Here is a 27,059-nt window from a genome sequence, read left to right as displayed (position 1 = left end):
TATGTATTTTATTTTGCCATCACTGTAACCAAACAAAAAGACAGTCTTAGCTCTCCTTGCTGGTATAGAGTGCCTTGTGTTATGTATGGGCATTTCCTGTCTCACTAATAATGCAGCTTAATATCATTTAAAACTACCAATGTAAAAGTGAGCATATAACACCTTAAAATTATTGTTCTATTCAATATGAGACGAAAAAAAAAGAACAAAATATATTAACTGTACACATGAACCATAACACTGTAATGTCAGCTCAACAGCGTTATTACAAGGCTGCACAGCTAATATAGTTGGCTGAATTAGCATTATTGGCTAGCAAAAACTATGGGTCTTTTTTAATCACTAAAAAACTGAAACACAAACAACAACTATATTATATCCATGGTGCTTGTGCATTTTTTCTCACCTGGAACAAAATAGAAAGTGTCTTAGCTGTGCACTGGGTTCTCTCCTGTCTGCGACGCTGTGCCAACTCACCACTGACATCTATTGGTAGAAATAAGTAATGTCCTTCGAGTAACTGAGGGGTGAATTACGTTAACCAGAAAAATGAGGACAGGGGACTTAATGATTGATTAATGAATGACTTAATGATATTTATAAACTATATTTAACACTAAGTAGGTTTCTACAAAACAATTCAAAAGGTGTCAATGTAATTGAGCAAATGCTGGCAACACAATGAGTATCTAAGTGCCAGTGTTTGACAGAAAAAGACGAGTAGAGAAGGTAAAAAATATATAACAAGTTAATAAGGACATGAGAGAGGGTGTACCTGATTTTTTTTAATGTTTATTTATAAAATACTTTTAATAAATGGTGTTACTATTATTCTTGGTTTAACCCCTTTTAATGAAATTTAATAGTAATGTCTACAATCAAACAACCAAATACCAAAGGAAAACATTAACAATAATTTCTTAAAAGGTCATTTAATACAACTCTGTATCAGATGGGATTTATTTTGGGCTCTGCCCCTACAGGTTCACTTCCTCCTCTGCACTGATCAGTGGTGTTACAAGATTAATCAACAGGGACACTTGCAAACCAATAAAACATGGTGATATTGTGATAAGACTGCACTCAGATGAGGAGATGAGCAAGAGGAAAGTCATGAGGACATTTTTATACACCAACCTCATCTTCCTAATGTTGTATTTCTGCTTCTCCTCTCCTGTTTCCTCCTCTCTTTATTCCTCCTCTTGTCAATTAAAGGGACAGTTTCATTTAAATGGGATGCACAAAACTGGAGATGTGATTCTTGGTGGACTGTTTACAGTCAACTTCATTTCAACTGATCCTGACCTGTCTTTTACCTCAGAGCCACAAAAGCCTCACTGCTATGGGTGAGTCTGTTGGGGAAACAGCACAAAGCTGATGAAACAAAAGTCTATAAGTAGACTGTATGTATGATTAAGTAGATACATTGTGTATATATGGAGTCATGTTACATTCACCCTCACATTTGTTATTATGTCTGAACTATTCATCTGACTGAATTCATAATATGTGGTTGTAAGACATGTAGCTTTTTATTGTTAGTATTTAATGTCTTTTTTATCGTAAACACTGGTGTTATGTTGTTAGTTTTGATATTGTAGGATTCAGACAGGCTCAGTCCATGGCCTTTGCTATTGATGAGATCAACAGAAACTTCAACCTGCTGCCTAATGTGACTCTGGGATACAGTATGATAACTGTCTTCAACTACGAATTGGATTTCGTGCAGCACTGACCTTAGTCAGTGGTCAAGAAGAGCAAGTTACATTAGAGGAGAGCTGTGTCGGAACTCCTCCAGTCCTAGGGATTGTGGGTGACTCTTCTTCTACCCGTTCAATTGCCGTATCCACAGTCTTAGGTTTGTACAGATTGCCTCTGGTAAGTTTAAATAAATTAAATCCATGAATTTAACAATCAAGATTACAATATGTTTTAGAATATTGAATGAAAGAAAGTCTATATTTTTTGCAGGTGAGTTATTTTGCCACATGTTCCTGCCTGAGTGATCGACAAAAGTTTCCATCTTTCTTTAGGACGATCCCGAGTGACGATTTTCAGGTAAATCTATCCTCTAAATTCACTTTCACTGTGCACTTGCTAAAATTCTAAATGAGAAAAATTAATATAGAGCAAGAACACATATGTTTGAAATAACAATATCCAATGTTTTGTGTATCACTAGTCATATTATGTTTCTCATTTACAGAATTGTCTGGCATCAGATACACAACATTTAAAGACAGTAGTTAAACATGAGTCTTTGATTAACCTGTTTAGCAGGATTTCTAGTGAAAGATGATTCCAGCCTGTGCACTAATCCCTCTGCGCTGTGTCCACATAGGTGAATGCTATGATTCAGATTCTAAAACACTTTGGTTGGACTTGGGCAGGTCTGCTCATCAGTGATGATGATTATGGAGTCCACGCTGCCCGATCCTTTCACACTGATCTGGGTCCAGCTGGTGGAGGTTGTCTGGCTTACACAGAGATTTTGCCCTGGGGTGATGACCCTGCTGAATTAAGGAGAATAGTGGATGTGATGAGGAAATCTACAGCTCGGGTGGTGATTGTGTTTGCATATGAGAGTCACATGATTAACCTCATGGCAGAGGTCAGTCCTTAGATAAAAGATATGTGACCAAAATGTTGTTTGACTATAAAAAAATAATAATATCATTAATAATGTTACAGGTGCAATTTGTTAAAGCTTCTTAAAGTAATACTGCTTACTATGATTTATTGAATTTTACTTGTGACTGTCTAAAACACAGTTAAGACATCATATGTGGAAACTATCTCACATGTTACTATGACAGTGATGAATGAATTGTGATTATTTATTGACTTGACTATGACAGGTGGTGAGGCAGAATGTGACAGGCCTGCAGTGGATGGCCAGTGAAGCCTGGACAACAGGCCCCTCACTCCAGACTCCTCACCTCATGTCGTACCTGGGTGGAACACTGGGCATCGCCATCCGTCGAGGAGAAATACCAGGACTCAGGGACTTCCTGTTACAAATACGTCCTGATCTACATCACAATAACAAAGATGGAAACAGCATGGTGAGAGTTTCTCTCTGATTTGGTATATTTAGGAAAAAATATATTGAATTCAAATTAAGATGCAGTATATTGCAGGTGAATCAGTTTTGGGAACAAACATTTCAGTGTAGATTTGCACCACCTCCAGCAGGTTGGGTAGAAGCTGGAGGAGAATTATGCACTGGGCAGGAAGTTATAGAGAATGTGGAGACTGAGTTCTTGGATGATTCAAACATCAGGCCAGAGTATAATGTGTATAAGGCTGTGTACGCTCTGGCGTATGCTCTTGATGACATGCTGCAGTGTGAGCCAGGGACAGGACCTTTCAGCAACAACACCTGTGCTCATTTACAAAGACTGGAGCCATGGCAGGTGAGATTTCAGTTTACTCAACTCTTATTTTCATATTATCATTTGTGCATCGTGTGTGTGAAGTGTAAATAATTTATACACTAAGTCCTACTTCTGATATTCTTCATATTGTGAAATATAGTGAAACGAAATAAATACAGCTTCAATGAAGGTTTTTGCCTTACTATGTAGTGTGTTTTAGGATAATTTAAGTTGTGATTTAGCGCTATACAAATAAATGTAATGTAATTGATTTAATACTTGAATAAAACCATATTCAATCAGTAGTTTATGTTCCTGTCTGTAATAACCTTAAAAACTTATTGTGTTCATAAATAAACCTTAACACAATAGTAATCATTTTCATTTTTGTCCCCAATCTGGATTTTCATAGATTATGCATTACTTGGAAAAAGTTAACTTCACCACATCTTTTGGTGATCATGTGTCATTTGATGAAAATGGTGATGCCTTACCAATATATGACATCATGAACTGGGTGTGGCTCCCTGATGGAAGAACTAAAGTTCAGAGAGTGGGTGAGGTTAAGAGGTCAGCCTTCAAAGGAGAAGAACTCACACTGGATGAAAAAAAAATATTCTGGAACTTTGAATCCAAACAGGTTAGGTCTTACTTTTCAGACTACCATCTCTTTACCTTAAACATTATAAGTCTAACAGACACTGATATTCTCTCCACACAGCCTCCTCGGTCAGTGTGCAGTGAGAGCTGTCCTCCAGGTACCCGCCTGGCCAGAAAGAAGGGGGAACCTGAGTGTTGTTTTGACTGTGTCCCTTGTTCTGAGGGAAAGATCAGCAATACAACTAGTAAGTGTGAAGTTTTAAACATCACAGTTCAGAGATGTTGTATAAACATGTATCTCATCACTTCTCCTCTTTTCTCAGACTCCATGGAGTGCACCAGTTGTCCAGAAGATTTCTGGTCCAGCCCCCAGCATGACCACTGTGTTCCTAAGAAAACAGAGTTCCTCTCCTACCATGAGCCTCTGGGTATCTGCTTGACAACCACCTCACTGTTGGGCACATTTATCTGTGGTGTTGTTCTGGGCATCTTCATCCATTACCACAGCACACCTATAGTTCGAGCCAACAATTCAGAACTCAGTTACCAGCTGTTGCTGTCACTTAAACTCTGTTTCCTCTGTTCATTGCTCTTCATTGGACGACCCAGATTATGGACTTGCCAACTAAGACATGCAGCATTTGGCATCAGCTTTGTGCTTTGTGTCTCATGTATCCTGGTGAAAACCCTGGTGGTTCTGGCTGTGTTCAGGGCCTCCAAACCAGGAGGTGAGTCCAGTCTCAAGTGGTTTGGTGCTGTGCAGCAGAGAGGGACAGTTCTGCTTCTGACTTCTGTTCAAGCAGCAATCTGCACTGTCTGGCTTGTCTCTGCTTCACCAGTGCCTCATAAAAACACCCAGTATCACAATGACAAGATAGTTTATGAGTGTGAAGTTGGGTCCACAGTTGGTTTTGCAGTTTTACTTGGTTATATTGGTTTACTGGCCATCCTCAGTTTCTTGTTAGCCTTTCTAGCAAGGAATCTTCCAGACAGTTTCAATGAGGCCAAACTCATCACTTTCAGCATGCTGATCTTCTGTGCAGTGTGGGTGGCCTTTGTCCCTGCTTACATCAGCTCACCAGGCAAATATGCAGATGCAGTGGAGGTATTTGCCATCCTGGCCTCCAGTTTTGGCCTCTTGGTGGCGCTGTTTGGACCGAAATGTTATATAATCCTGTTCAGACCAGAGAAAAACACAAAAAAAGCCATTATGGGCCGAGGCATTGGATCATAGAAAATGCAAGAGAATACATTAGTCAATTCTAGCTAAAATGTACAAACAAAAATGCAGCTAAATATATATTTCAATAATATGTAAATGAAAAAAAAGAAATGTATTCAAATGTAAAATAACTTGAAATATATTCATGATCACTTTTTTAAATGACATTTTTCTTTTCCAGCGTGCTATTAAAGTCTACGTACGTGTATGACTCTTTCAATGCCCTGCTCATTGGACGGTCCATTCAGATGTATCAACTCTCTCTCCTCACCAGCTCATCAGCGTTACGTGTCAGTTAAGACAGACATAACCATAGTCCAAAAATGTTCTCATCTTTCCTTTAGAAACATATCCCTCAGCTTCCTGTTCAGTTAGTACCACATGCATAGGCAATGGTGGTGAACAGATGTCCTCCATAACAGAGAGTCCACTGTTTTCCATGTTTATTTATGTTATCTTAATGTGGTATATCTTAAATGCTCAGTCAGCGCTATTGGCTATTGTAATCCCCAATCGATATGGCGACAAAACCCTCCCTTGCAGTCCGTTTTCACCAGAAATATATAAATATGCAAAAGCTGGAACTCGTGCTCCAACACCATGTCATGAGGACATAAAAAAAGGTCTTGCTGAGGTTAACTTGTACCATTAAAATTAACAAAGTTATTTTCCCTTTAAACATAATAATAATTAATCCAACAGTATTTGTTTAGGAAGTGTGGAGCTGATTAGACTTGAAGACACAATTTCCACTGACTGGATGTCCCCTAATATGCTCTCCTGTATTTCAAAACATCAACAGTAAGATGGAGGCTCTACCTTTTGAACATGTAACACTTTTAAACTGTTCCAGTGCCAAAATAAACATCAACATGTGCTGTGTCAGACATTGTGTTGGATGGATAGATGTAACTTATAAACCTGGTGATGAAGAAAATTACAGTAAAACATACAGTAGATATTCACACTTACTGTGCGGAAGACTTACCAGCATCCGGGTACCACATAAGTATTTTATTTAGCTGTCACTGTGATAAAACAAAAACAGTCTCAGATGTGCAAAAGGTTCTCTGCTGTATGCTATGCTGTGCCAACTCGCGACTGATATCTACTGGTAGAAATAAGTATTGTCCTTCAGAATTTGTTTTAAATTATATTCAAATTATGTTAACCAGAAAAACAAGGGTGGGGGTAGTGAGTTTGAATTTGAATATAGTTATTTTTAACATTTGAAAAGAAAACTAAGAAAACAAATTACAGACATGGGTTTGAGAAAAATTACAAAGCGTTTTATGTAATTCGGAAAATGATGGCGACAAATTGAGCATTGAGTAAGTGCTCGTGTTTTATAGTGTTTTTTTTTTAGTTGTGTTTGAAGTGTAGGCACTTTAAAATTTACATTTTTAATGAATAGTGTTGAGTTGTGGCTTTTCATTTTCTAATTTCTACAATCAAACATCAAAATGCCAAAGGAAAACATTATTATAATTTCTACAATGTCATTTAGTACAAATCACTATCAGATGGGATCTATTTTGGGCCCTGCCCCTACAGCTTCACTTCCTCCTCTGCACTGACGTTACAAGATCAATCAACATGGGCACCTACAAATCTATAAAATGTGGTGATATTGTGATAAGACTGCACTCAGATGAGGAGATGATCCAGAGAAAAGTCATGAGGATATTTTTAGACACCAGCCTCATGTTCCTAATGTTGTATTTTTGCTTCTCCTCTGCTGTGACCTCCTCTCTTTATTCCTCCTCTTGTCAGTTAAAGGGCCAGTTTCATTTAAATGGGATGCACAAAACTGGAGATGTGATTCTTGGTGGACTGTTTTCAGTCAGCATAACTTCAACTTTTCCTGACATGCCTTTTACCTCAGAGCCACAAACGTCTCACTGCTACGGGTGAGCCTGTGAGGGAACACTGATGAAACACAAGTCTATAAGTAGACTGTATGTTTGATGAATATAAAATACTTACAGTGTGTATACATACCATTTTAAGTCATGTTATGTTTGCCTTCAAATTTGTTTTTGTGTGAACTATTTATCTGACTTAATTCATAATGTGTTGTTTTGAAACATGTAGTGTTGTATACTTATTATTAAATGTATTTTTTTTGTTTATGGTAAACACTTGTGTTATGTTGTTAGGGTTGATATTGTAGGATTCAGACAGGCTCAGACCATGGCCTTTGCAATTGAGGAGATTAACAGAAACTCCAACCTGCTGCCTAATGTGACTCTGGGATACAGTCTGTATGATAACTGTCTTCAGCTACGGATTGGATTTCGTGGAGCACTGACCTTACTCAGTGGTCAAAAAGATCAAGTTACATTAGAGGAGAGCTGTGTCGGAACTCCTCCAGTCCTAGGGATTGTGGGTGGTTCTTCTTCTACACGTTCAATTGCCATATCCACAGTCTTAGGTTTGTACAGACTGCCTCTGGTAAGTTTAAATAAATTAATCCATGAACTTAACAATCAAGATTACAATATGTTTTAGAATATTGAATGAAAGAAAGTCTGTATTTTTTGCAGGTGAGTCATTTTGCCACATGTTCCTGCCTGAGCGACCGACAAAGGTTTCCATCTTTCTTTAGGACGATCCCGAGTGACGATTTTCAAGTAAATCTATCCTCAAAATTCTAAATGAGAAAAATTAATATAGAGCAAGAACAGATATATTTGAATGAACAATATCCAATATGTTGTGTATCACTGGTCATATCATGTTTTTCATTTACAGAATTGTCTGGCGTCAGATATACAGCATTTAAAAACAGTGATTAAACATGAGTCTTTGATTAACCGGTTTAGCAGGATTTCTAGTGAAAGATGATTCCAGCCTGTGCACTAATCCCTCTGCTCTGTGTCCACATAGGTGAATGCTATGATTCAGATTCTAAAACACTTTGGTTGGACTTGGACAGGTCTGATCATCAGTGATTCTGATTATGGATTCCACGCTGCCCGATCCTTTCACTCTGATCTGGGTCCAGCTGGTGGAGGTTGTCTGGCTTACACAGAGGTTTTGCCCCGGGGTGGCAACCCTGCTGAACTGAGGAGAATAGTGGATGTGATAAGGAAATCTACAGCTCGGGTGGTGATTATGTTTGGATATGAGAATCAAATGGTTAAGCTCATGAAAGAGGTCAGTCCTTAAAAAGATTTGTGACCAAAACATTTGACTATAAACAAAACACAATTCAATAATAATGTTATAGCTGCAATTTGTAAAAAGTAATACTGATTGCTATGATTTATTGAATTTTACTTTTGATTGTCTCTAAAACATAGGTTGGTGTATGACATCACCTGTGGAAACTATATCATATGTTACTGCTATAACAGTGATGAATGAATGGTGATGAATGTTTTTTACTCGTAATTATGTCGTTCTACTCGTTATATAACAGGTGGTGAGGCAGAATGTGACAGGCCTGCAGTGGATGGCCAGTGAAGCCTGGACATCAGCTGTTGTGCTTCAGACTCCTCACCTCATGCCGTACCTGGCTGGAACACTGGGCATCGCCATTCGTCGAGGAGAAATACCAGGGCTTAGGGACTTCCTGTTAAAAATACGTCCTTACCTACATCACAATATCACAAATGAAAACAACCTGGTGAGAGTTTCCCTCTGATTTGGTAAAAAATATAGGAAAAAATATATTGAATTCAAATTAAGATGCACTATATTGCAGGTGAATCAGTTTTGGGAACAAACATTTCAGTGTAAATTTGCACCACCTCCAGCAGGTTGGGTGAAAGATGGAGGAGAATTGTGCACCGGACATGAAGTTATAGAAAATGTGGAGACTGAGTTATTGGATGTTTCAGACCTCAGACCAGAGTATAATGTGTATAAGGCTGTGTACGCTCTGGCGTATGCTCTTGATGACATGCTGCAGTGTGAGCCAGGGAGAGGACCTTTCAGCAACAATACCTGTGCTCATTTACAAAGACTGGAGCCATGGCAGGTGTGATATTGTATTTAATATCCAATATCTATTGTGTGAAATGTAAAGAAATAATAGACTAAATCCTACTTATGGTATTCTAGTAAAGTTTAGTGTATAGAAATGACTACACTTTCATTGTCTACACAAACAATTGATTCAAACATTATGTTTGTATGAACTCGATTCTACTTAACATACTTCATTGTCAGTGTGTTTTGTCCTTAAACTGGATTTTCATAGATAATACATTACTTGGAAAAAGTCAACTTCACCACAACATTTGGTGATCAAGTGTCATTTGATGAAAATGGTGATGCCTTACCTGTATATGACATCATGAACTGGGTGTGGCTCCCTGATGGAAGAACTAAAGTTCAGTACGTGGGTGAGGTTAAGAGGTCAGCCTTTAAAGGTGAAGAATTCAAACTCCATGAAAACAAAATCTTCTGGAACTTTGAATCCAAACAGGTTAGTTATTATTTTTCAGACTACCATCTCTATACCTCAAACATTAAAAAAAACTATCTATCTATAACTAACAAATATTGATTCATTTATTTTTTCTCCACACAGCCTCCTCGGTCAGTGTGCAGTGAGAGCTGTCCTCCAGGTACCCGCATTGCCAGAAAGAAGGGGGAACCTAAGTGTTGTTTTGATTGTGTCCCTTGTTCTGAGGGAAAGATCAGCAATAAAACTGGTGAATGTAACATTTTAAACACCACAATTCAGAGATGTTGTATAAACATGTTTCTCATCACTTTACCTCTTTTCTCAGACTCCATGGAGTGCACCAGTTGTCCAGAAGATTTCTGGTCCAGCCCCCAGCGTGACCACTGTGTTCCTAAGAAAACAGAGTTCCTCTCCTACCATGAGCCTCTTGGTATCTGCTTGACAACCATTTCACTGTTGGGCACATTTATCTGTGTTGTTGTTCTGGGCATCTTCATCCATCATCACAGCACACCTATAGTTCGTGCCAACAATTCAGAACTCAGCTTCCAGCTGTTGCTGTCACTTAAACTCTGTTTCCTCTGCTCCTTGCTTTTTATTGGACGACCCAGATTATGGACTTGCCAACTAAGACATGCAGCATTTGGCATCAGCTTTGTGCTTTGTGTCTCATGTATCCTGGTGAAAACCATGGTGGTTCTGGCTGTGTTCAGGGCCTCCAAACCAGGAGGTGAGTACAGTCTGAAGTGGTTTGGTGCTTTGCAGCAGAGAGGGACAGTTCTGGTTCTGACTTCTGTTCAAGCATCAATCTGCACTGTCTGGCTTGTCTCTGCTTCACCAATGCCTAATAAAAACACCCAGTATCACAGTGACAAAATAGTTTATGAGTGTGTAGTTGGGTCCACATTTGGTTTTGTAATTTTACTTGGTTATATTGGTTTACTGGCCGTCCTCAGTTTCTTGTTAGCTTTTCTAGCAAGGAATCTTCCAGACAGTTTCAATGAGGCCAAACTCATCACTTTCAGCATGCTGATCTTCTGTGCAGTGTGGGTGGCCTTTGTCCCTGCTTACATCAGCTCACCAGGCAAATATGCAGATGCAGTGGAGGTATTTGCCATCCTCGCCTCCAGTTTTGGCCTCTTGGTGGCGCTGTTTGGACCAAAATGTTATATAATCCTGTTCAGACCAGAGAAAAACACAAAGAAAGCCATCATGGGTCGAGGGATTGGATCATAGTAAATGCAAGAGAATACGTTAGTCAATTCTAGCTAAAATGTACATGCAAAAATGCAGCTAAAATAATGTTTTAATATATATATTTCAATATTATGTAAACAAATTTTTTTTTAAAAATGTTTTCATTTAAATGTAAATTACTTGAGGATCACTTTTTTTTAATGACTTTTCTCAATTTTTTTAATCACTTGACAGCACTAATAGCAACTCTCTTTCCTCACCAGCTCCTCAGCATTAGGTGTCAGTTAGACAGATATAACCACAGTCCAAAAATGTCCTCATCTTTCCTTTAAAAACATATCCCTCAGCTCCCTGTTCAGTTAGTACCACATGCTTAAGCAATGGTGGTGAACACACCAGAAAACAGTCCACTGTTTTCCATATTTATTTACGTTATCTTAATGTGGTGTATCTTCAATGCCCAGTCTGCGCTATTGGCTACTGTAATCCCCAATCGATATGGCGACAAGACCCTACCTTGCAGTCCGTTTTCACCAAAAATATGTAAATATGCTATCTCATGCTCTGAAACCATGTCATGAGGACATAAATAAAGGTCTTAGTTGTTTTTGGTGAGGTTAACATGCACCATTAAAATGAACAAAGTAAAATCTGGAACAACTGGATTATATTCATAGCCCCCACAAGAGCAGACTTTATTTGATCTCACTGATAATTTTGTTTTATAAATTTACTTAGTTATTTTCTGACTGGTTATGTATGATTTCTTAAATGACAGCAGCAGCAGACATCAACCATATAGTTTCATGTAAACTATCTACAAGTTGTATTAGAGTGAACATGTGAATCTCATCTGGCTATGTCTATCCCAGGTAAACCTGTGTCAACATGTGTTGTACCATAAATTGTGTTCATGCAATGAATAAACATTAAATTGATGTTTACTGAACCTCTGTCACATTACAATTAAAGATATTAAACTGTGATTGAATTAGCCTATCTCACACAGGCATATTTACAGATAGTATGGATTTACCTTTTGAACCTGGTAACATTTATTGTAAAACATACTAATCTAATTTCTACAATCAAACATCAAAAATTAATAATAATTACTACAAAGTCATTTAGTACAAATCAGTAGCAGATGGGATCTATTTTGGGCCCTGCCCCTACAACTTCACTTCCTCCTCTGCACTGATGGGTGGTGTTAAAAGGTTAATCAACATGGGCACTATCAATAAAACGTGGTGATATTGTGATAAGACTGCACTCAGATGAGGAGATGAGCCAGAGGAAAGTCATGAGGATATTTTTAGACACCACCCTCATCTTCCTAATGTTGTATTTTTGCTTCTCCTCTGCTGTGACCTCCTCTCTTTATTCCTCTTCTTGTCAGTTAAAGGAAAAGTTTAATTTAAATGGGATGCACAAAAATGGAGATGTGATTCTTGGTGGACTGTTTTCAGTCAGCATAACTTCAACTTTTCCTGACATGCCTTTTACCTCAGAGCCACAAACGTCTCACTGCTACGGGTGAGTATGTAAGGGAAACAGCACAAAGCTGATGAAACACAAGTCTATAAGTAGACTGTATGTATGATTAATATAAAATACTTACAGAGTGTATACATACCATTTTAAGTCATGTTATGTTTGCATTCACATTTTGTTTTTGTGTGAACTATTTATCTGACTGAATTCATAATATGTAGTTGTGAAACATGTGGCTTTGTAATACTGACTATTTAGTGTGTTTTTTAATGGTAAACACTTGTGTTATGTTGTTAGGGTTGATATTGTAGGATTCAGACAGGCTCAGACCATGGCCTTTGCAATTGATGAGATTAACAGAAACTCCAACCTGCTGCCTAATGTGACTCTGGGATACAGTCTGTATGATAACTGTCTTCAACTACGGATTGGATTTCGTGGAGCACTGACCTTACTCAGTGGTCAAAAAGAGCAAGTTACATTAGAGGAGAGCTGTGTCGGAACTCCTCCAGTCCTAGGGATTGTGGGTGGTTCTTCTTCTACACGTTCAATTGCCATATCCACAGTCTTAGGTTTGTACAGATTGCCTCTGGTAAGTTTAAATAAATTAAATCTATGAATATAACAATAAACATTAAAATATTTTTTTAGAATATTGAATGAAAGAAAGTCTGTATTTTTTGCAGGTGAGTCATTTTGCCACATGTTCCTGCCTGAGCGACCGACAAAGGTTTCCATCTTTCTTTAGAACGATCCCGAGTGACGATTTCCAGGTAAATCTATCCTCAAAATTCTGATAGAGTAAAATGTATATAGAGCAAGAACACATATGTTTGAATTAACAATATCCAACATTTTGTGTATCACTGGTCATATTATGTTTCTCATTTACAGCATTGTCTGGCATCAGATATACAACAATTAAAGACAGTAATTAAACATGAGTCTTTCATGAACCTGTTTAGCAGGATTTCTAGTGAAAGATTATTTCAGCCTTGCACTAATCCCTCTGCTCTGTGTTCTCATAGGTGAATGCTATGATTCAGATTCTAAAACACTTTGGTTGGACTTGGACAGGTCTGATCATCAGTAATTCTAATTATGGATTCAACGCTGCCCGATCCTTTCACTCTGATCTGGGTCCAGCTGGTGGAGGTTGTCTGGCTTACACAGAGATTTTGCCCCGGGGTGACGACCCTGCTGAATTTAGGAGAATAGTGGATGTGATGAGGAAATCTACAGCTCGGGTGGTGATTATGTTTGGATATGAGAGTCACATGATTAAGCTCATGAAAGAGGTCAGTCCTTAAAAAGATTTGTGATCAAAACATTTGACAATAAAAAAAATGCATTTCAATAATAATGGTATAGAATTTTACTTTTGATTGTGTCTAAAACATACGTCGGTGTATGACATCTTCTGTGGAAACTATATCACATGTTACTGCTATGACAGTGATGAACAAATGGTGATGAATGTTTTTACTCGTTATTATGCAACAACAGGTGATGAGGCAGAATGTGACAGGCCTGCAGTGGATGGCCAGTGAAGCCTGGACATCAGCTGTTGTGCTTCAGACTCCTCACCTCATGCCGTACCTGGCTGGAACAATGGGCATCGCCATCCGTCGAGGAGAAATACCAGGGCTCAGGGACTTCCTGTTACAAATACGTCCTGACCTACATCACAATATCACAAATGAAAACAACCTGGTGAGTGTTTCCCTCTGATTTGGTAAAAAATATAGGAAAAAATATATTGAATTCAAATTAAGATGCACTATATTGCAGGTGAATCAGTTTTGGGAACAAACATTTCAGTGTAAATTTGCACCACCTCCAGCAGGTTGGGTGAAAGATGGAGGAGAATTGTGCACCGGACATGAAGTTATAGAAAATGTGGAGACTGAGTTATTGGATGTTTCAGACCTCAGACCAGAGTATAATGTGTATAAGGCTGTGTACGCTCTGGCGTATGCTCTTGATGACATGCTGCAGTGTGAGCCAGGGAGAGGACCTTTCAGCAACAACACCTGTGTTCATTTACAAAGACTGGAGCCATGGCAGGTGTGATATAACTTTGGTCAATTCCACTTGATCCATTGTATTTCATTTGGAGTTGTGAAATGTAAAGAAATAATGGACTAAATTCTACTTCTGGTATTCTAGTAAAATTTAGTGTATAGAAATGACTACACTTTCATTGTCTACACAAACAATTGATTCAAACATTATGTTTGTCTGAACTTGATTCTACTTAACATACTTCATTGTCAGTGTGTTTTGTCCCTAAACTGGATTTTCATAGATTATACATTACTTGGAAAAAGTCAATTTCACTACAACATTTGGTGATCAAGTGTCATTTGATGAAAATGGGGACGCCTTACCTGTATATGACATCATGAACTGGGTGTGGCTCCCTGATGGAAGAACTAAAGTTCAGTACGTGGGTGAGGTTAAGAGGTCAGCCTTTAAAGGTGAAGAATTCAAACTGCATGAAGACAAAATCTTCTGGAACTTTGAATCCAAACGGGTTAGTTATTACTGTTTCAGACTACCATCTCTATACCTCAACCATTATAAATAACTACAGCGAATATTGTTTTTTTTTCTCCACACAGCCTCCTCGGTCAGTGTGCAGTGAGAGCTGTCCTCCAGGTACCCGTATGGCCAGAAAGAAGGGAGAACCTAAGTGTTGTTTTGACTGTGTCCCTTGTTCTGAGGGAACGATCAGCAATATAACTGGCGAGTGTAACATTTTAAACACCACAGTTCAGAGATGTTGTATAAACATGTATCTCATCACTTCTCCTCTTTTCTCAGACTCCATGCAGTGCACAAGTTGTCCAGAAGATTTCTGGTCCAGCCCCCAGCGTGACCACTGTGTTCCAAAGAAAACAGAGTTCCTCTCCTACCATGAGCCTCTGGGTATCTGCTTGACAACCATCTCACTGTTGGGCACATTTATCTGTGTTGTTGTTCTGGGCATCTTCATCCATCATCACAGCACACCGATAGTTCGTGCCAACAATTCAGAACTCAGCTTCCAGCTTTTGCTGTCACTTAAACTCTGTTTCCTCTGCTCCTTGCTTTTTATTGGACGACCCAGATTATGGACTTGCCAACTAAGACATGCAGCATTTGGCATCAGCTTTGTGCTTTGTGTCTCATGTATCCTGGTGAAAACCATGGTGGTTCTGGCTGTGTTCAGGGCCTCCAAACCAGGAGGTGAGTCCAGCCTGAAGTGGTTTGGTGCTATGCAGCAGAGAGGGATAGTTCTGGTTCTGACTTCCGTTCAAGCAGCAATCTGCACTGTCTGGCTTGTCACCGCTTCACCAGCACCTCATAAAAATACCCAGTATCACAGTGACAAGATAGTTTATGAGTGTGTAGTTGGGTCCACAGTTGGTTTTGCAGTTTTACTTGGTTATATTGGTTTATTGGCCGTCCTCAGTTTCTTGTTAGCTTTTCTAGCAAGGAATCTTCCAGACAGTTTCAATGAGGCCAAACTCATCACTTTCAGCATGCTGATCTTCTGTGCAGTGTGGGTGGCCTTTGTCCCTGCTTACATCAGCTCACCAGGAAAATATGCAGATGCAGTGGAGGTATTTGCTATCCTGGCCTCCAGTTTTGGCCTCTTGGTGGCGCTGTTTGGACCAAAATGTTATATAATCCTGTTCAGACCAGAGAAAAACACAAAGAAAGCCATCATGGGTCGAGGCATTGGATCATAGTAAATGCAAGAGAATACATTAGTCAATTCTAGCTAAAATGTACACACAAAAATGCAGCTGAAATAATTTCTTAACATATATATATTTCAATATTATGTAAACAAAAAAAATGGTTAAAATTTGTTTCATTTAAATGTAAAATTACTTCAGGATCCCTTTTTTATGTGTATGATTCTTTCGATGCCCTGCTCAATGGACGGACTATTCAGATGTATCACTAGGGGTGTCAAGTGCAGTTTGGGGCCAGAAAACACACTCGGCCTGGAACTAGTAGAAGTAGTAGAACTAGTACAAGTTTGTACAAGTAAAAGTGGAACTAGTCGACAGGCTACAGGCTACTAGGCTTGGAATGTTTGTATACAATGAAAGGGTCTATATGGACCTGATGATTTTATTTGTATTTTCTAATTATTTGGAGTTTGACAAAAGACCACAGCAGAATATTAATGGCTATTAAAATTCTGATATATCTCGAGATATTGCCCGAGATGATAACAACACAGGAAGAGCTCCAATTAAAAGTGACATCGTTGGAAGCCTACTCGAGGAGGGAGACGCTCAGACTATACGGGGTCCCGGAGGGAGCGGAATCGGAATCGCAATCTATGACCCATTTGGTGGAGAGGCTACTTCTGAAAGAATCTCAACATGCCCTCATCAAGAGCACACAGAGCGTTATCATCTCCCCCACTAGATGGCTCACAGCCCAGGTCGATCCTTGTAAAATTCCTGTGGTTCACCATTAAGGAAGAAGTGCTTAGCCTGGCGTGGCAGAAGAGAGGTTTTATGTGGAACAAACAACAAGATAAACCTCGACCACGACTATCCTCTGGAGATCATAGCCATGGGGAAGGAGTATGCAGAGGCATGGAGGATCCTGAAAGATAAAGATCTGCAGTTCCGGACCCTCTACCCAGCACACCTGAAGGTGTCCTACGAAGAAGGGCCGAAAATCTACAGTACGGTGGAGGAAGCGACAGCAGATCTGGCGAGCCAAGGGCTCCCGGTGAAAGGGAACAAACCCCAGCAACTCTCAGAGAGAAACTACAGAACATGTTAAATTTTGAAGAACCACATCCTACAGGAGGGAGTAATACCTGACTGCAGACCTCTTGAGGCTCTTCCGGGCAATATCCTCAAGTATAAAAGCTGATTTACACCGATGGAATCTGATCATCTTCTTGAGCCTTAATTCTAGGATAAGTGCAGTTAAGATGAATATCCTCCCCTGACTGCTTTACCTTTTTAGAAACTTGCCCATAGAGGTCAGTGAAAATCAATTCAGGGAGTGGGACAAGTGGATCTCCAGATTTATCTGGCAGGGCCGGAAACCAAGGATTAAATATGCCACCCTTCAACTCGCCAAGGAAAGTGGAGGGTTGGGTCTCCCTTGTCTAAGGAACTATTATTATGCTGCACAAAATAGCCACACCTTTATACTGGTATAATGAAACATATACTGCCAGGTGGGAAGAGCTGGAGTCCTATATGTCTAATCAGTTCCCCAGTGGACAGGGGTCTAATGTGTCAAGCTGGGGAACCCTAGGTTGACCTACACCAGGGGTGTCAAACTCATTTTTGTTCAGGGGCCACATATAGCACAATTTAATCTCAAGGGGGCCGGACCAGTAAAAATAGTAAAATAATAGCATAATAACCTATGAACAACAAGAACCCCTTTGATTTTTCTCCTTTGTAAGTGCAATTTCAACAATATCATGCCTAAATTTACCATTTACACAGCACACTGGATCTATAAAAGGCACAAACATTTAGTGACGGGTATCTGGAGCATTTGACATTATGTTTAGATTAGTGTGAAATTTTAACAAATTCATCCTGTGGGCCGATTGGACCCTCTGGCAGGCCGGTTCTGGCCCCCAGGCCGTATGTTTGACACCCCTGACCTACACACTCCAAGTCTGGCAGAAGGTCATCAAAGCTTGTGAGATACATAGAATGTTGGGAATATTCAGATGGTTCAGATTTGCTTATGACTCAGATTTTGTTCCTAACAAATCGTGGTTGAGGTATGGCCTCACAACACTCATTTCACTTACTCAAAAAAACACTGTACACAGCTTTGAGACCTTGAGACCCGTGGCTTGACACAAATCAAATTTCATAGATACCTGCAATTACGATCATATATTGACCCTGAATGTAACTGACCTTTCAGATATTGAATCAGAATTTGACCACATCCTGAAAAATGACATGACTATGACCCTTGAAGATTTACACAGCTCTTTCCAATGCTAATGCTAACAACAATCTATACATTAAAGGTAAATGGGAAAGGGAATTGGGGATTAAGATTTCTGACGAGGCGTGGGGCAGTATCTGGTCCTTTCAGTGGTCAACATCCAGCTCTATGAGCTGGAGAGAGCATTGCTGGAAGAATATTATTAGATATTTCAGGACACCATATCAGAAGAGGTATAAAGGTGCATATATGCCATGCTGGAGACAATGTAGCTCGACTGTTGCTAACCATTATCATATCTTCTGGGACTATCCCAAATTAAATGCTTTCTGGAAGGGTATCCAGGCTTCCTTAAGCACAATCTTTAACACTCAACTTCCTCTGAATTTTGATGTTATATACCTGGGACTAGTCTCTTCTTTGGATTGTTTGTGGATGTTTAGAACAGCTCATTAATTGATAGTCAGTGTCCTGGTGCATATCGAGAACTGCTCATTATTTGGCACTGTTCCATTACACATCTGAGGCAATCTGTGTTCTTGCAATAAATAATCGTTAAATTGATGTATATTGAACCTCTGTCACATTACAATTAACAATATTATATTGTGATTGAATTAGCCTATCTCACACACACACATATTTACAGATAGTATGGGTGTAACTTATAAACCTGGAGATGAAGAAAATTACTGTAAAACATACAGTGAACAATCACACTGTACGTTAGACATATGCATATGTATTTTATTTAGCTGTCACTGTAACAAAACAGAAAGAGTCTCAGCTGTGCAACGGGGTCTCTGGTGTATGCTATGCTGTGCCAGCTCACTACTGATATCTACTGGTAGAAATAAGTACTGTCCAACACAACATGTTTTAAATAATATTTAAATAATGTTTTAAAAATGTAAATATATTTTTTTTTAAGTTTGTTTGAAGTGTAGGAACTGTAAAATTTACATTTTTGAATAAAAAGTGTTAATAATATTCTGAGTTGTGGCTTTTCATTTTCGAATTTCTACAATCAAACATCAAAATGCCAAAGGAAAACATGAACAGTAATTTCTACAAAGTCATTTAGTGCAAATCAGTATCAGATGGGATTTATTTTGGGCTCTGCCCCTACAGCTTTACTTCCTCCTCTGCACTGATGGGCGGGTGTTACAACATTAATCAACATGGGCACCATCAATAAAATGTGGTGATATTGTGATAAGCCTCCACTGCAGATGAGGAGATGAGCCAGAGGAAAGTCATGAGGACATATTTAGACACCAGCCTCATCTTCCTAATGTTGTATTTTTGCTTCTCCTCTGTTGTGTCCTCCTCTCTTTATTCCTCTTCTTGTCAGTTAAAGGGACAGTTTCATTTAAATGGGATGCACAAAACTGGAGATGTGATTCTTGGTGGACTGTTTACAGTCAACTTAATTTCAACAGGTCCTGACCTGTCTTTTACCTCAGAGCCACAAAAGTATCACTGCTACGGGTGAGTCTGTGAGGGAAACAGCACAAAGCTGATCAAACTCTATATATAAGTAGACTGTATGTATGATTAATGTAAAATAATTACTGTGTGTATATGCCATTTTGAGTCATGTTATGTTTGCTTTCACATTTTGTTTTTATGTGTGAACTATTTATCTGACTGAATTCATAATATGTAGTTGTGAAACATGTTGCTTTATATACTTACGATTTAATGTTTGTTTTTTATCGTAAACACTTGTGTTATGTTTTTAGGGTTGATATTGTAGGATTCAGACAGGCTCAGACCATGGCCTTTGCTATTGATGAGATTAACAGAAACTCCAACCTGCTGCCTAATGTCACTCTGGGATACAGTCTGTATGATAACTGTCTTCAACTACGGATTGGATTTCGTGGAGCACTGACCTTACTCAGTGGTCAAAAAGAGCAAGTTACATTAGAGGAGAACTGTGTCGGAACTCCTCCAGTCCTAGGGATTGTGGGTGGTTCTTCTTCTACACGTTCAATTGCCATATCCACAGTCTTAGGTTTGTACAGATTGCCTCTGGTAAGTTTAAATAAATTAAATCTATGAACATAACAATTAACATTAAAACATGTTTTAGAATATTGAATGAATGAAAGTCTGTATTTTTTGTAGGTGAGTTATTTTGCCACATGTTCCTGCCTGAGCGACCGACAAAGGTTTCCATCTTTCTTTAGGACGATCCCGAGTGACGATTTTCAGGTAAATCTATCTTCAAAATACTGAATGAGAAAAAAGTAAATAGTTCATGAACATTTACATATATGTTTGAATTAACAATATCCAATATTTTGGGTATCACTAGTCATGTTAGGCGTCTCATTTACAGTATTGAGTGGCTTCAGATACACAACAGACAGTGATTAAACATGAGTCTTTGATTAACGTGTATAGCAGGATTTCTAGTGAAAGATGATTCCAGCCTGTGCACTAATCCCTCTGTTCTGTGTCCACATAGGTGAATGCTATGATTCAGGTTCTAAAACACTTTGGTTGGACTTGGACAGGTCTGATCATCAGTGATTCTGATTATGGAGTCCACGCTGCCCGATCCTTTCACTCTGATCTGGGTCCAGCTGGTGGAGGTTGTCTGGCTTACACAGAAATCTTGCCCCAGGGTGGCAACCCTGCTGAATTTAGGAGAATAGTGGATGTGATAAGGAAATCTACAGCTCGAGTGGTGATTGTGTTTGGATATGACAGTCACATGATTAACCTCATGGAAGAGGTCAGTCCTTAAAAAGAGATTAGATGGACAAAATGTTTGACTATAAACAAAATGCATTCCATTAATAATATTATAACTGCAATTTGTAAAATACTGGTTAGTAAGTTTTATTGAATTTTACTTTTAATAGTGTCTAAAACATACGTTGGTCTAGATATCATCTTTGGAAACTATATCAAATGTTACTGCTATGACAGTGATGAATGAATGATAAATTTATTTACTTGTTATTATGCAACAACAGGTGGTGAAGCAGAATGTGACAGGCCTGCAGTGGATGGCCAGTGAAGCCTGGTCATCAGCTGTTGTGCTCCAGACTCCTCACCTCATGCCGTACCTGGGTGGAACACTGGGCATCACCATCCGTCGAGGAGAAATACCAGGGCTCAGGGACTTCCTGTTACAAATACGTCCTGACCTACATCACAACAACACAGACAGAAACAGCATGGTGAGAGTTTCCCTCTGATTTGATATATTTAGGAAAAAATATATTGTGATCAATTTAAGATGCACTATATTGCAGGTGAATCAGTTTTGGGAACACACATTTCAGTGTAGATTTGCACCACCTCCAGCAGGTTGGGTGGAAGATGGAGGAGAATTGTGCAGTGGACAGGAAGTTATGGAGAATGTGGAGACTGAGTTATTGGATGTTTCAGACCTCAGGTCAGAGTATAATGTGTATAAGGCTGTGTACGCTCTGGCATATGCTCTTGATGACATGCTGCAGTGTGAGCCAGGGAGAGGACCTTTCAGCAACAACACCTGTGCTCATTTGCATACACTGGAACCGTGGCAGGTGAGATATCAGTTTACAGTGAACTCGACACTAAATCCTACTTCTGATATTCTTCATAGAGTGAAATTTAGTGTGTAGGAATTAGTACACCTTTAATACTTGAAAAAAACAATATTCAATCAGTATGTTTATGTTTCTGTCTGTAATAAAGTTACATTTGATTTTTCAATGTTAATAACTGCTGTGGTCATGAGTTATCCTTAACACAATAGTAATCACTTTCATTTAAATGTTTGTCCTTAATCTGGATTTTCATAGATTATGTGTAGAATATAGTGTGTAGAAATTAGTGCACATTTAATACTTGAACACAACAATATTCAATCAGTAGTTTATGTTCCCGTCTGTAATAAATGTAAATTAGATTTGTTGATGTAGATGTTAATAACTGCTTTATTTACTGTGGTCATGAGTTATCTTTAACACAATAGTAATCACTTTCATTTAAATTGTTGTCCCTAATCTGGAATTTCATAGATTATACATTACTTGGAAAAAGTCAACTTCACAACAACATTTGGTGATCAAGTGTCATTTGATGAGAATGGTAATGCCTTACCAATATACGACATCATGAACTGGGTGTGGCTCCCTGATGGAAGAACTAAAGTTCAGAGAGTGGGTGAGGTTAAGAGGTCAGCCTTCAAAGATGAAGAACTCACACTGGATGAAGACAAAATCTTCTGGAACTTTGAATCTAAACAGGTTACGTCTTACTTTTCAGACTACCATCACTCTACCTTAAACATTATAAGTCTAACAGACACTGATTTTTCTCCACACAGCCTCCTCGGTCAGTGTGCAGTGAGAGCTGTCCTCCAGGTACCCGTATGGTCAGAAAGAAGGGGGAACCTGAGTGTTGTTTTGATTGTGTCCCTTGTTCTGAAGGAAAGATCAGCAATACAACTGGTGAGTGTAACATTTTAAACACCACAGTTCAGAGATGTTGTATAAACATGTATCTCATCACTTTCCCTCTTTTCTCAGACTCCATGGAGTGTACCAGTTGTCCAGAAGATTTCTGGTCCAGCCCCCAGCGTGACCACTGTGTTCCTAAGAAAACAGAGTTCCTCTCCTACCATGAGCCTCTGGGTATCTGCTTGACAACCACCTCACTGTTGGGCACATTTATCTGTCTTGTTGTTCTGGGCATCTTCATCCATCATCGCAGCACACCTATAGTTCGTGCCAACAATTCAGAACTCAGTTTTCTTCTCTTGGTGTCACTCAAATTGTGTTTCTTGTGTTCGTTGCTCTTCATTGGACGACCCAGATCATGGACTTGCCAACTAAGACATGCAGCATTTGGCATCAGCTTTGTGCTTTGTGTTTCATGTATTCTGGTGAAAACCCTGGTGGTTCTGGCTGTCTTCAGGGCCTCCAAACCAGGAGGTGAGTCCAGTTTAAAGTGGTTTGGTGCTGTGCAGCAGAGAGGGACAGTTCTGGTTCTGACTTCTGTTCAAGCCGCAATCTGCAGTGCCTGGCTTGTCTCTGCTTCACCAGTGCCTCATAAAAACACCCAGTATCACAGTGAAAAGATAGTTTATGAATGTGTAGTTGGGTCGACAGTTGGTTTTGCAGTTTTACTTGGTTATATTGGTTTACTGGCCGTCCTCAGTTGTTTGTTAGCTTTTCTAGCAAGGAATCTTCCAGACAGTTTCAATGAGGCCAAACTCATCACTTTCAGCATGCTGATCTTCTGTGCAGTGTGGGTGGCCTTTGTCCCAGCTTACATCAGCTCACCAGGCAAATATACAGATGCTGTGGAGGTATTTGCCATCCTAGCCTCCAGTTTTGGCCTCTTGGTGGCGCTGTTTGGACCAAAATGTTATATAATCCTGTTCAGACCAGAGAAAAACACAAAGAAAGCCATCATGGGTCGTGGCATTGTATCATAGAAATGCCAAGAGACCACATTAGTCAATTCTAGCTAAATTTACACACAAAAATACAGCTAAAATAATGTTTTAATATATATTTCAATATTATGTATATGAAAAAAGATGAATTGTAAATAAATGTATTTAAGTGTAATATATCTTATAACTTGTGCAATCTATTCATGCTCTCTTTTTTGAATGACTTTTCTCTTTTCCAGTGTGCTATTAACATCTATGTATGTGTATGTTTCTTTCGATGCTGCTCAATGGACGATCCGTTCATTCAGATGTATCAACTTTCTCGCCTCAGAAACATATCCCTAAGCTTCCTGTTCAGTTAGCACCATATACATAGATAATGGTGGTGGGCAGATGTCCTCCATAACAGAAGTCAGCTATTTTCCATGTTTATTTATGTTATCATGCTGTGGTATAGCTTAAATGCCCAATCAACGCTTTTGGCTACTGTAATCCCCAATTAATATGGCAACATATTTACCATTAATATGTAAATATGCAAAAGCTGGATCTCATGCTCCAAAAAACATGTCATGAGGACATAAATAAAGGTCTAACTTTTTTTGGCTAATTTGTACCATTAAAATTAACAAAGTACTTTCCCATTAAACTTAATAAGAATTGAGCCAACTTGAATCTAACAGTATTCATTCAGAAAGTGTGGAGCTGATTGGAGTTGAAGACACGATTTCCACAGACTGGTTGTCCCGCTAAATTTAAACACCTCCTCTCCTTGAAAACATCATCAGTCACATAATGATGGAGAACATGCAACAATTTAAAACTTCTCCATATCCTTCACTATGACTGAACTGCAGGAAACATACAATCAACAGACTTAAAATGTCTCGCTATTAGAAGATCTGAAAATATACCAATTGTTGTACAGCTAAGGGATGAATTTAACTCCTCACATTACCTCAAGCCAGTGCCCATGGTTACCATCATTTTTGTTCGTCTTCTTTGCTCCCACCAACTGGACAGAGAAGTGTTGGAGCATCGGTGGACAGTGCATGTGGTCACAAGATGTTGGGGTTCTCACATATATCCTATCAAGGAAATGAGCAGATGGCAATATTTATATTATGTGAACTGTGACGTTTCTTTCTAGAATCGCAGACTCTGACTTCAGGTTGTCTAGGTCTGAGACATCTATTCTTGCATTACTCAAAAATTATTGGATCCATTTCTGTGAAATTTTTAACTAGATATGTTGTATATTCTAAATCTATTTGGAAAAACAAATGACTTTTAAAGTGTTGGGGATCAGTGTATATTTCACATTTTATAACATGTAAAATAGGTTTAGGATTTAATGTGTGTTCATTTATTCCTGCTCCTTTTGTGACATGATTCACTATTCACTGTTTTCATATGGGCTGGTTAATATAGCCAATGTCTACTCAATAAACGTTGTCAAATCAGTTGAGTGATAATTGTTATCAATGCAAGATAATTGCAGACTTAATTCTGATCGTCAAATAAAATTGAAGACAGTAAGTAGTCTGGTTTACCTTTTTATGTGCAGGAAACGATCAACATCTGTATATATGTACATACATTTTTATATATACATACATACATACACACACATAGTATTATTTGTTGATATACTGTAAATAGATATAGTGTATATACCTGGTAAAGAACAAATGACTGTAAAACATAAATATTCACACTTACTGTACGTAAGACTGTAACCAAACAAAAAGACAGCCTTAGCTCTGCACTGCACTCCCCTAGCTGATATAGCCGATATTTCTCAATTCAGGGTCTATATCAGGGGTCAGCAACCTTTTTGAGACCTGAGGGGTAGAGAATAATACAGAAGGCTAATTTAACGTATTTGCATTTTACCATTTAAACAATGAAAACGATGCAGTAAATTGTGAGCACATCAATTCCAGCGCATACCTCTAATGATTATCACAATTTCTTTATGAACAATATCAATCATATTTTGCTGAGTGATCTTATGAGAACATGCATGTGCTCTCATATATGCAGTTATCCTATGAAAACAAAACATGCACAACATTTGCAACACCGTGCATAACAGTTTTAATATCAGCAGGATGTACGTAAAATCATACAATACTGTGTATTTGTCTTCGTAAAGCAAACAAGTCCTGTGAATTTTACATTTGTCATTTCGCATTAAGAAAATCACAATTGAAACATGAAAAACTAGAAATGTTGATATGAAAATAATTAAAAGAGGTCAGCGGTTTGCCGTGAATGTTCTTTGCCACATTTTTCCTGATGGACATCAGCAAACAATTCAATGAGCGATAGCAACAATCAACCATCATTAACATGCCAGATCGACCGAAGCAGCCTTAGCAGCAGCTCTATGTTGTTTACATTCACAGAGCATCATGTCCACCGACTGTGGACATAAAAATTACGTCATTGTTATTTCTTGAACTGTGCTGCGGGCACCTTACTCGCTGCCAACAAGCAACCAGGCACGTAGGCACCGTGTTGGTGACCACTGTCCAGTTCTTACAATACATCCATGGGGCTAGACCGTCTCATTTGAACAGCGCATCACTTTCGTCTCCTCCTGAGTGAGCAGCCAAGGGAGTTATTTCCTCCATCTGCTGCTCACATTTCGGAATACAAACCCTGAATCCTGACAGCTTTATTATTATTTATTTATTTATTTATTATTTGATTAGGAATTACAGACGCAAAAGTGAGCATTTAACACTTTAAAATGTTAGTTCCATCCAGTGTGATACAGAAAAACACATTCATAAATTGTACACATTAACTATTCCACCTGCATTCCACCTGCAAATCACCAGTATTATTACAAGGCTGCACAGCTAATATGGGTGGCTTGCAATTAGCATTAGCATTGGAGGCTAGCAACGGTTAGCGTTTTGGTTTATTTGTCAGTTAACAACCTGAAACACAAATAACCTCATACCAACAGTGTAAATAATCTTAATATAACGTTATATGGTGCTGGTGTACTTTTCCTCACCTGTAACGAAACAACAGGTCAGTCTTAGCTTTGCACCACGTCCACGCCTAAGTACTTCCTTTTCACAGTATAGCACTAAACAGCTGAGTAGCCAACCGACTACTGACATCTATTGATAGAAATAAGTACTGCACCATGTAAGTAAGTGAAGGGTAAAATGGGTAAAAAAAAAAAAAAGGGTAACATTTTATGTTTTATGTATTATTAAAATTAATTAAAAATGATGACCAAGTTTTTGACAGAAAAAAAGCAGAGTAGTGCAGGTAAAATGTAATTATTTTTATATATTTTGTATTTTATAATTTCAACAATCACATATCAAAAGCTGTTATTTTTATCATGGTATCCATTCTAATACCAAAGCTAAAATA

General features: G+C 38.6%; 4 protein-coding genes across 4 annotated transcripts; all 4 read left to right on the top strand.

The window, feature by feature from the left end:
• Positions 1-4,113: 4,113 nt before the first annotated feature.
• On the top strand, positions 4,114-5,296 carry LOC122766605 (extracellular calcium-sensing receptor-like; the record flags this gene model as incomplete). Its single annotated transcript, XM_044021596.1, has 2 exons — positions 4,114-4,222; positions 4,301-5,296. Coding segments are annotated over 2 exons (1,020 nt in total), but the record flags the coding sequence as incomplete, so codon positions are not given.
• Positions 5,297-7,602: 2,306 nt separating this feature from the next.
• LOC122766170 (extracellular calcium-sensing receptor-like) lies at positions 7,603-10,955 on the top strand. Its single transcript, XM_044020835.1, has 5 exons — positions 7,603-7,832; positions 8,089-8,358; positions 8,624-8,686; positions 9,755-9,863; positions 9,942-10,955. The coding sequence occupies exons 1-5, from the start codon at positions 7,719-7,721 to the stop codon at positions 10,850-10,852; spliced, it is 1,467 nt and encodes a 488-aa protein (XP_043876770.1). The 5' UTR covers positions 7,603-7,718; the 3' UTR covers positions 10,853-10,955.
• Positions 10,956-14,367: 3,412 nt separating this feature from the next.
• Positions 14,368-16,131, top strand: LOC122766169 (extracellular calcium-sensing receptor-like). The gene is made up of 3 exons (XM_044020834.1): positions 14,368-14,374; positions 14,864-15,061; positions 15,134-16,131. Exons 1-3 carry the CDS (start codon positions 14,368-14,370, stop codon positions 16,042-16,044), a joined length of 1,116 nt encoding a protein of 371 aa, XP_043876769.1. The 3' UTR covers positions 16,045-16,131.
• A 4,286-nt stretch (positions 16,132-20,417) lies between these two features.
• Positions 20,418-23,782, top strand: LOC122766167 (extracellular calcium-sensing receptor-like). The gene is made up of 5 exons (XM_044020826.1): positions 20,418-20,470; positions 20,727-20,996; positions 21,241-21,303; positions 22,599-22,707; positions 22,786-23,782. The coding sequence occupies exons 2-5, from the start codon at positions 20,736-20,738 to the stop codon at positions 23,694-23,696; spliced, it is 1,344 nt and encodes a 447-aa protein (XP_043876761.1). The 5' UTR covers positions 20,418-20,470; positions 20,727-20,735; the 3' UTR covers positions 23,697-23,782.
• Positions 23,783-27,059: the final 3,277 nt, after the last annotated feature.

The sequence above is a fragment of the Solea senegalensis genome, linkage group LG3 (genome assembly GCF_019176455.1).
Source record: "Solea senegalensis isolate Sse05_10M linkage group LG3, IFAPA_SoseM_1, whole genome shotgun sequence".
NCBI classification, from domain to species: domain Eukaryota; kingdom Metazoa; phylum Chordata; class Actinopteri; order Pleuronectiformes; family Soleidae; genus Solea; species Solea senegalensis.
Note: the sequence above shows the minus strand (reverse complement) of the source record. Positions and strands in the feature narration are given on the sequence as shown.